This window comes from Nicotiana tomentosiformis, chromosome 6, assembly GCF_000390325.3.
Source record: "Nicotiana tomentosiformis chromosome 6, ASM39032v3, whole genome shotgun sequence".
NCBI lineage: Eukaryota > Viridiplantae > Streptophyta > Magnoliopsida > Solanales > Solanaceae > Nicotiana > Nicotiana tomentosiformis.
In genome coordinates this window covers 91,699,618-91,710,648 of record NC_090817.1, presented here as the reverse complement: position 1 = coordinate 91,710,648, position 11,031 = coordinate 91,699,618, and the positions used below count along the sequence as shown (strand labels likewise).

General features: G+C 41.2%; 1 protein-coding gene across 1 annotated transcript; it reads left to right on the top strand.

The window, feature by feature from the left end:
• The first annotated feature begins 10,335 nt into the window (after positions 1–10,335).
• Positions 10,336–10,647, top strand: LOC138894401 (uncharacterized). Its single transcript, XM_070179099.1, has one exon. It carries the CDS (start codon positions 10,336–10,338, stop codon positions 10,645–10,647), a length of 312 nt encoding a protein of 103 aa, XP_070035200.1.
• The last annotated feature ends 384 nt before the right edge of the window (positions 10,648–11,031 follow it).

The window sequence follows — 11,031 nt, the reverse complement described above, 5'->3', positions numbered from 1 at the left end:
GCTCAGGGAAAAACTCATTAAATTTCTTATCAATAACATGGATTGTTTTTCTTGGTCCCACCTAGATATGACAGGGATCCCGCCGGAGATCACTACACATCGATTGAGCTTGTACCCGAAGTTCCGCCCGGTAAAACAAAAGAGAAGGCCGCAGTCTGAGGTAAAACATGCATTCATCAAGGACAAGGTAACGAAACTTCTCAAAATAGGATCTATTCGGGAGGTAAAATATCCTGAATAGTTAGCAAACGTAGTCGTGGTTCCTAAAGACTCTTTCCCTCTACTGAATATCGATCGCATGATTGATACCACGACCGGCCACGAGATTCTTAGTTTTCTCGATGCCTACTCCGGGTACAATCAAATTCAAATGAACCCGGAGGATCACGAAAAGACTTCGCTCATCAATAAATACGGTACCTACTATTATAATGTAATGCCGTTTGGACTAAAAAATACTGGTGCCACTTATCAACGCTTAGTAAATCGAATGTTTGAAGAACAAATAAGTAAATCAATGGAGGTTTATATTGACGATATGCTAGTTAAGTCCCTGCGAGCAGATGACCATTTGACACATTTGCAGGAGACCTTCGATATACAAATGAAATTCAACATGAAGGTCAACCCAGAGAAATATGCATTCGGGGTCGGCTCACGCAAGTTCCTCGGCTTTATGGTATCAAAATCGCGGAATCAAAATCAACCTCGATAAGATCAAGGAAATAAAAGACATCACAGTCGTGGACAATGTTAAGGTCGTACAAAGACTAACAGAGCGCATAGCCGCCTTAGGCCGATTCATCTCGAGGTCTTCAGATAGAAGGCATAGGTTCTTCTCACTACTAACAAAGAAGAGCAGTTTTGCATGGACCCCGGAATGCCAACAAGCATTGGAAGAATTAAAGCGGTACCTCTCGAACCCGCCATTGCTTCATACCCCGAAAATGGACGAGCACCTCTACTTGTACTTAACTGTCTCAGAAATCGCGGTATGTGGGGTCCTAGTTCGGGAAGAGCAAGGTATGCAATTTCCTGTTTACTATGTTAGTCGAACTTTAGGTGAGGTCGAGACCCGGTACCCACACTTAGAAAAATTAGCACTTGTCCTAATAAGCGCCTCTAGGAAATTAAAACCATATTTTCAGTGTCACCCGATATGCGTGGTTACTGCTTATCCCCTTCACAATATTTAGCATAAGCTCAAACTTTTGGGCCAATTGGCTAAATGGGAAGTCAAGATCAGTGGGTACGATATCGAGTATCGACCCCAAACGAACGTCAAATCTCAAATCATAGCGGACTTTGTGGCCCGCTTTACGCCAGCCCTAGTACCCGAGGTCGAAAAGGAACTATTAATAAAGTCGGGTACATCATCAGGGCTGTGGACCCTCTTCACAGACGGTGCTTCGAACGTGAAGGGATCCGGGTTAGGCATCGTTTTGAAGCCACCCACGGGTAATACAATTAGGTAAGCTATCAAAACTGTCAAGTTAACTAACAATGAGGCCGAGTATGAGGCCACGATCGCAGGTCTCGAGCTAGCTAAAAGTTTGGGAGCATAAGTCATTGAGGGCAAATGTGACTCCCTGCTTCTGGTAAACCAAGTCAACAAAACCTTTGAGGTTCGAGAAGATCAAATGCAAAGATACTTGGACAAACTACAGGTAACTCTACATCGGTTTAAAGAACGGACTCTATAGCATGTGCCTCGAGAACAAAACAGCGGGGCTGATGCCCTCGCAAATTTGGGGTCATCAGTCGAAGACAACAAAGTTAGTTCGGGGACTGTCGTACAACTTTCAAGGTGAGTAATCGAAGAAGGACATGCCAAAATCAACTCCACGAGTCTGAACTGGGACTGGAGGAACAAATATATCAAGTACCTAAAGAACATGAAGCTTTCGTCGGATCCTAAGGAATCGAGGGCACTACGTAAAAAGGTCGCACGATTCACATTGGCCGAAGATGGAACACTATATAGAAGAATGTTTGATGGACCTTTGGCAATATGTTTGGGACTAGGAGACACCGACTATGGCTTACGAGAAATCCATAAGGGCACCTGCGGAAATCATTCTGGTGCCAAATCATTTGTTCACAAAGTCATCAGAGCAGGATACTATTGGGCCGATATGGAAAAGGATACAAAAGAGTTTGTTCGAAAGTGTGACAAATGCCAAAGGTATGCGCCGATGATTCACCAACCTGGAGAGAAAATCCACTCTGTCTTATCCCCATGGCCATTCATGAAATGGGGAATGGATATCGTCGGCCCGCTACCATCGGCCCCAAGTAAAGCTAAATTTATTTTGTTTATGACTTACTATTTTTCTAAGTGGGTTGAAGCACATTCTTTCGAGAAAATTAGAGAGAAAGAAGTCATAGATTTCATATGGGACCATATTATATGCCAATTTGGGATGCTTGCCGATATCGTATGTGACAATGAAAAGTAATTCGTCGGCAGCAAAGTGACAAAGTTTCTCGAAGATCACAAAATAAAAAGGATCATGTCAACACCATATCATCCTAGTGGGAATGGGCAGGCCGAATCGACAAACAAGACCATCATTCAAAATCTAAAGAAAAGATTGAATGACGCTAAGGGAAAATAGAGAGAAATATTACCCGAAGTCCTGTGGCCATATCGAATAACGCCAAAATCCAGTACGGGGGAAACACCATTCTCTTTAGTATATGATGCCGAAGCTCTAATCCCGGTTGAGGTCGGTGAACCCAGCGTCAGGTTTCGATATGCAACGGAAGAGTCAAATCACGAGGCTATGAATACAAGCCTCGAATTGCTAGATAAGAAACGGGAAGGCTCTCTCGTTTGAATGGCCGCATAGAAACAACGAATCAAAAGGTACTACAATAGAAGAGCCAATCTTCGACACTTTAAAATCGGGGACTTGGTTCTGAGGAAGGTCACCCTCAATACTCGAGACCCAAAGGAAGGAAAACTTGGCATGTACTGGGAGGGACCGTATTAGGTCCTCGATATCATCGAAAAGGGATCATACAAACTTAGCACATTGAACAACGAACAGTTACCAAACAATTGGAATATATCACTCCTTAAACGATATTACTGCTAAGGTACGGCCTTCTCCATTTTTATTTATATTTTATACTAACCATTTGCAGGTGTTTAATTGAAGACATCAAAGGATTCTTCAAACACAAAGTCCTTAGGTCTGAAAGCACGTGTTGCATTATTTTTCCCTTAGACCGGTTTTTGTCCCAAATGGGTTTTTTTGGCGAGGTTTTTAACGAGGAAACCATTGTTCGTGCTAACTTAGAGCGATTCAACAGTATCCGAGGCTCCTTTACAATCAACCTCGAATACTGGGGGGCATCACCCTCGGATAGTTACAAGGAAAATACTTCGTGTCGACAGGGTCTCGATAGGTAAATGTTGTAAGGGGCAAACGGTCAAACGAACCATGCCCATGTAGATTACTCGAGCCCTAATGGCAAACATGTACGCATGTTAATCTATTGAAAAAAGTATTTTTCCTTGCCAGATATTGCATGCCTTAGAGGAACTTTTACTTTATAGTGTCATGCTTGTGATCTATTGTGGAAACTGGCTTAAGGGTAGGTCACAACTAAAGTTCGAACAATTGACCCCACACTCGGGGAAAATGGACATAAACAAATTATTAAAACCTCGAGATCGTAAGACCTTAAAAAGGAAACCCTCAATTTTATAGGCCACGGCCAACCCACTCTGGGACTGATACTGCGAACAAGTTTGAAGTATCATTGGGGAACAAGCCCAAAAGGCGAATCTCAAGATAAAAGATACGGCCAAATTAACACGGTTCGGAGACGTTTGATTTCCCTTATAAAATAGGCCTTCAAATATTTTCATAAACCGGTTAAAAAGGCTACCCTCAGATGAATTACTAAGGGTCTCGATAATATCGACCCTCGAAAACCCTAATGGTTACAAAGTCATTCGAGCTCTTAAACAAATTCTTTATTTTATTCTAAGGCATTACGAAACAAAGGGTCTCGATAATAGCGACCCTTGAAAACCCTAATGGGTAAGGAATCGTTCGAACTATCGAGGAAATCCCTTATTTCATGATAAGGCACAATAGATTTTATATGATCAAACAATAAACTTTTCAAGCCGAAAAGGGGGAGAAAGCCATTCTATTTACTATGGCCGTATCGCCCTAATTCAAGAGCCTAAAGGGCCATTTTATTTTTGAGTTCGAGAAATCATCCCCACTCAATTAAAACCTAAGGGTCATCCTACTATGAGTTCGAGTAAGTAATCACTCGATTATAAAAACTATACTAGTCCGACTTCGATCAAGTTGCTTAAACCTCGAACTTATGAACAAAATTTTTATAAGGCATGAATGAAAAAAAGAAATTTCACAAGGCAGAAAATGAAATAAAGACAAGTCGAAAAGAAAAGAGATGTTTATATATATGAGAATATTTACAAGGTCCGATCAGGATCCTACACAAAAGATCAAAATTAAAAAATCCTAAGGTTCCTAATTTTCTCCCGGGGCAACTTCTTCTCCATTGAGGTCCTCCCCGCTCTCGGACCCGCTATTGCTCTCGGCGTAATCATCATCATCGGAGGAGGCCAATGCTCCAGCATCAGCTTCACACTCTCTAGCCTTTATTATCTCATCAGTAAGATTGAAACCTCGAGCGTGGATCTCTTCGAGGGTTTCCCTCCGAGATTGGCATTTGGCGAGTTCAACAATCCAATGTGCTCGAGTTTGAGCGGTGTCGGCTGCCTGTCTCGCTTGGACTTGAGCAGCTTCAACATCAGCTTGGTAGACGACTGCGATTGCCTTTGCCTAGGCCTTCGCCTTCTCGGCTTCAGATTTGGCCTTTGCAAGTTCGGAAGCAAACCGAGCCTCGAGCTCCTCTATTTGCTTCGCTTGAATTGAGCTTTTCTCCTTCATGCCTCGAAGCTGACTTTCGGCCGATGACAATTTGGATAAAGCAATCTCTTTTTCTGCAGCAAAGTGGTCCATACCTTCTTTCCACCCCAAGGTCTCCGCCTTCATCATATTGACCTCTTCGTGGAGCTGCTCGATCTTCTCTACCTTCTGCTGCAGCTTTGAGATTGAAATGTTAGCCACTGTTCCCGAATCGAGCCCATGAGCTTTTAAGGTTTTCATTACCTTCTCGATCAGGTCGGTCTGATATTAGTGAGCCTTGGCTAACTCGGCTCAAAGGTCCCTGGTTTCTTCTTTTTTTTGCCCACAGAGAAGTCTAAGGGCATTTTAATCCACCGTGAGCCCTTAGAGGTCGGCCTCTTTCCGACTTAGCTCAGCTCGAGACCGAGAAAATGCTTCCTGATGAAAGGCTGAGGCCTACGTTGATAAAAGAAAAGAAGTTAGACAAGAAGAAAAAAATGAACACAAGGGGAGTTAAGGCTTACCCGATTCAGAACTTGTTGCGCTTTGTTGAAAAGGCTCGATGCCTCGCCCGAGTCCTTTCTCGAGACCTCTAAATCGCTCAGTCCAGTAGCATCTTCGACCCCAGTAAAGTAATCACGGAAGGGATCCTCCCTTCAATGGGCTCCTTAGATGGAGAGGGTCTTTAAGGCCCAAGCCTCTTAAATCATCTCCTCAGAAAACAAGGGGAGCAGCGGGAAACCTCCAATTTCTATTGCCCCAAGTGGATCACTTGGGGTGTTCTGTCTATCTAGAGGGGCCTGGAGACCAGCCCCTACAGCCGTACCCACCGTTGGCTCATTATGGTAGGAGGCATCTTCAATCATCGATAACTTGGGGACTTCGCCCAAGTCTCTTCTCGAGACCCCCTCATCTCGAGACGGAGTCTCTGCAGTCTTCATTGATTTAGTGGCTTTTGGGCCTCGGTGCTTGTTCCCACTCGGGCCACCAGCCCAGAGTCGTCTTCTTCCTCTTCTTCATCTTCATCCCTTAGACGTAGAACAGAGTCTTCTGTCAGGAGGATGATGTTCTTCCTCGACTTACGAGCCTTCTTCTTCTTAGGTTCTGGATCCTCGGAGGTTGAGGTATGTTTCCTCTTTTTGTACTTCGCTAATTTCGGTGTGGGGATCGAAGTCTCCTCCTCACCAGATAAGGGCCTCATGATAAAATCTTTGCCAAGTCCTGTATGAAAGGAAATTAAGTAAGAAATGCTTTAACAAAATCATCAAAGACGTGGAAAAGGGGCTTACCATGAGTTTTGGCCTCCCATCAGCCCTTTAATAAATCGCGCCATGAGCGCTCGGTATACGTAGAGGTCGAGGTCAGGTCCCGAACCCAGCTCTTGAGGTTAGGAATTGCACCGGGCATCCAAGCAACCGCTACATCATGGAAAAGGATGTCGATGAGAAGAAGCAAAGGAGCAAAGCAATAAATAGGAGCTAACAGTGGGATTGTACTTACGCTTCATATTCTATTTCTCGGTAAATGGCATCTTCTCGGCCGGGATTAGGTCGGAAGTCCTCACTCGAACGAACCGGTCCATCCAGCCTCGATCCTTTTCCTCGTCTATGATCGAGAATAACAGTTTGGTAGCTCGACGCTGGAGTTTTATTAACCCGCCTCGATAGATGCTGTACAACCTGATGGGGTGATCGAGGGTGAAAGTCATCCCCTCGACTTTGCTCACAAAGAATCGAAGCAGAATAATAATTTTCCAAAAGGAAGGATGAACTTGGCCTAGGGTTATTTGGTATTTATGGCAAAAATCAACGATGACGGGGTCGAGGGGCCCCAAGATGAAAGGGTAAGTATAAACACTTAGAAACCCTTACACATGGGTGGTGATGTCCTCTTCGGGGGGTGGGATCACCACCTATTTGCCCTCCCAGTTGCAGTCTTTATTTACATGCTTAAGGTATCCCTCAGTTATCGAGCATATATACCTCGACACTGGCTCACATCGACCAGGAATCGACGAGGGTTTATCAGTTTTAAAGTCGGAAGTGAGGACGCACCCCCCGGGAACACACTCCTCAGGGCGCGACTCCACCGGTGTTTTATCGTTGATCGGCCGTGATGAAGAAGCATTTTCCTTTTGAGGAACAGTTTTTGACGTTTTCGCTATTTGGCTTTGAAGTTAAAAAATATGTGGAGATGATAAGATATGGTGTTCTAAGAAGAGGTTAGCAGTAAAAATCGTAGATTTACAGATGAAGAACTTAGAAGATGTAAAAAGCTTTGGAGATTGGAAATTTGAAAGTAAAAGTTCGAAATGGAGAAGAGATGAGCTATTTAGAGATTTCACAACGACGGTTCAAAATTGGCGGTGGCCGACCATCGACTGACGTGCATTTAATACCTTGGTAACTGTACAAACGGAATGTTTCGGTCACTTCTGTCGCTCCACGTCACGAGGATGACATCATGACAGGTCGAGGTAGAAAAATCGAAGGCTCAATTCATTTCTTGTCATTACACTCCAAACAACCGAGGGGACTATCTGTATACGGTTAAAACCGGGCCCACCCGATTTTACTACTTGACCGAGACCGGGAGATTACACAGAAGAATGACCTCGTAACGGAACAGACTAAACACGAGGACTACTTACCGAGTTCAGAACTAAGGTACCTATCGAGATCGAGGCTAGTAGCGATCAAAGCCAAATGAGACAGACATTGAGCAAGATCGAAGATAGCATAATAACAGAAAGGTGAGATATTCATGACTAGTCGAGGGTCACGGCGTAAACCTCGGTGACTGGTCGAGGATCATGGTGTAAATCTCGGAACGGATCAAATCAGAAATGGTTAATTAGCTAATCATGGGATTTGTAAGAAAGATTGTTCTCGCATAAAAAGGTCAATATAATGCTCTCTCTTTAGCTTATACTCTCTTGTTCATCAGGTTGCTTTATTCTTAACTGTTTTGGTATAAATCAGATCGAGGGAATCCTAGCTCGAGGGTCGAATTCCATTTCAACACTGGTTCACTTTATTTTATAGTTCATTTCTGTCATTAATCCTCATATTTATCTATCGTTATTAAGTGAAATCATGTATTCTTAGAACCTCACTATAAGTTTAATTTTTATTAAGACATATCTGGTACATATAGCAGATCCAGCAAAGAGCGCAAATCTGTTATATGTGCTTATAAATCCAAAAATAAAAAACATTTTCTCCTCATTTGGGAAATAAAAGCATATACAACTGCAGTGAGCTACCTTGCAGCAAAGAGCAAACTAGCTATCATCTCGCAACAAAATGGTTCTTGACAATTTTATGTCTTAGATTAGGCAAATGTATACTGTCAAGTTTGTAATAGCCGAAATCCTGCTTAGGGAGATTAATGTCATTAAAGATCATAGTCTCATGTATGTAATGACTCCATTTAGCGAGTATGTCTGTCACATTATTTGATTCCTTGTAGAAATGCCTAATAATAATATTGTGAGTTTATATGAGCTGTTGTGCCTCCTTGATGTTACTGTCAATATGCCACAAGGATTTTAAATTATTGTTTAACATATCAATAACTAGTTTTGAGCCATATTGAAAGTATAATTCCAGCATATCCATTTGAGTGGCACCATTGCAGACCTAATAAAGCATCCTTAACTTCTACCATACTACTAGCCTCTATGGTTTCTTAGAATACATCCAACACCAATCGATTCATTATCATGTTCGCTACCATCTGTATTAAGCCTAACCCAACAAAATAAAGACATTTCCCAACTTATAGGATTGCAAATAATTTTAGCAGTTAAATTTCTATCAAGAATATATTTCTACAAAATGGGACCTGGACCTTGGTTCAATAATTCCTCTACGAATATGTTCTTGGCAATAAATGAGTGTTTTTTTATTAAAAAGGACTCCTTGGGTAATATAGCTCACTACAAAGCAGGCTGGTAGCGAAGGAATTTTATCAACTTGAAGATTATGATTAATTTGAGACTTTCAGTGTAGTAGTTAAACCATATACCATACAAGTTGTTCTATTAATTATTGCATCTAATGGTTGGTCTATCATGCAACATGATGTGCAGAATTCCTTTCTGCATGGGTAGCTTCAAGAGCAGCTATTCATGTCACAACCCGTTGGGTTTGTTCATCCTTCATATCCAACTCATGTTTATCATTTGCAAAAATCTCTTTATGGATTGAAACATGCTCCTCAAGCTTGGTACATGGATTCTCACCTATTAATTTATGTTGATGACTTAATTCTTACAGAGCTCATTATCTCCAAGTTGAGCAAGGAATTCTCTATCAGAGACTTGCCTTTGTGGTGAACAAAATATGATAATTCATGCACTTACCCACTATGAATCACTGGACAACAGTTAATCGAATTCTCAAAGACCTTAAGTATACGATTAATCATCATTTTATTGTTTCTTGGTCTTCCAGTTTTACTCGTCAAACATTCACAAACTTTGGTTGACAACTTCTCCGGATGATAGAAAATCAAATAGTGGTTATGCTATTTGTTGAGTTATGTATTTTGATGATTAACAAGTGTGTGCAATGAATATGTGCTAAGAGCCAGGTTCTCACCATAACGACTGAAGGTCTTTACAAGACAATAACTTTTTCTGTAAATGTTACTGTAATCCGATATTTGTGGAAAGGATTCTAAATATGATAAAAAATGTTGCCTAAAGATATATGTAGATAGGAGTCACGAAGCTTGAGGAGTCCTTATGATCTCAGGACTTGTAAATGGATTAGAGTTTGACTGTGCCTAGGAATCCCAAAGACCTTGGAGCTGTGATGACTTAAATACTTTGCCTAAGGAATGTTGGAAACTATCCTTTTATACATCTATTGAGTACAAAGAGCATAGTATATTTCAGTTCACAATACACTTGAAGTTGTTGACCAATACTGCATAATCAGTTCATTTTCTACTTGAGTGAGTCTAGATCATGTGTATTAGGAAATTGAGGTGTATTCACGTTTTCATTTAAAGAATGTTAGTGAAATTATTGTCTAAGTTTGCAAGTTAGAGTAACTTGTAGTTTTCATACATTAAGTAGAAATAGTTGAGGTGTGGAGGGTAGGTTACAAGAGTTGTAATCTGCACAATTGGCTTATTTGTTCTAGTAAAGTTGAAGTTAAAATCCTACGTGGTAGGTCGTGGTTTTTGCACCTTTGAGCTGGGTGATTTTTCACGTTAAATTATTGTTCTTTAATTTTTTGTTTATTTTATTTAAGCGAAAGGAGTAAGGTAAAGAATCAAGTTATATAGTAATTTAAGAGGGCACTTAAATAACAATTGGTATCAGAGCATGTTCTCTTAAACGTGGTTAACACCTCAAGAGATCTTGGAAGAGACGAGTACTCCACCTAGAATTAATGAAGGACAATCAACTACTAGACCACCCATGTTTAATGAAAAATATTACAGTTGGTGGAAGGCAAGAATAGAGGACTTTATAACAGTTGAGGACTATGAACTGTGGACTATAGTAAATCGAGAACCATTGACTCCCACCAAGCAAAATGGACAAAATATGATTGTTCCCCAGGATCTCTCAGAATTTATGGCAGCTAATTTCAGAATGGAAAAGAATGCCAACGCTAAGAAAATTCTCATTTGTGGACTTGGTCTTAATGAATACAACATGATATTTGTCTGCTCCAATGCGAAGAAAGTTTGGGATGCTCTTCAAACTGCTCGTGAAGGGACCAATTAGGTAAAAAGATCAAGAATTAATTTGCTAATGAGAAACTATGAGCTCTACTCTATGAAATACTCTGAGCCTATTCAGGATATGATGACCAGGTTCACTATCATAACGAATGAACTAAAGTCACTGGGAAAAGTGTTCACTTCTAAAAAATTGGTTAGCAAAGTCTTGGGATTCTACCTGCCTCGTGGGAACTAAAAGTCACAAAAATTTAGGAAGCGAAGGAGCTGGACAAAATCTCATTAGACGAGTTAATTGGGACTTTAAAAACTTCACAAAATGAGAAAGCTGGAACTACGCAAGGAAGAACCAAAAAGGGATAAAGGGCTGGTTCTCAAGGCTACATATGAAGATGAGTCTGACAATGATAATTTGGATATCGCACTGTTT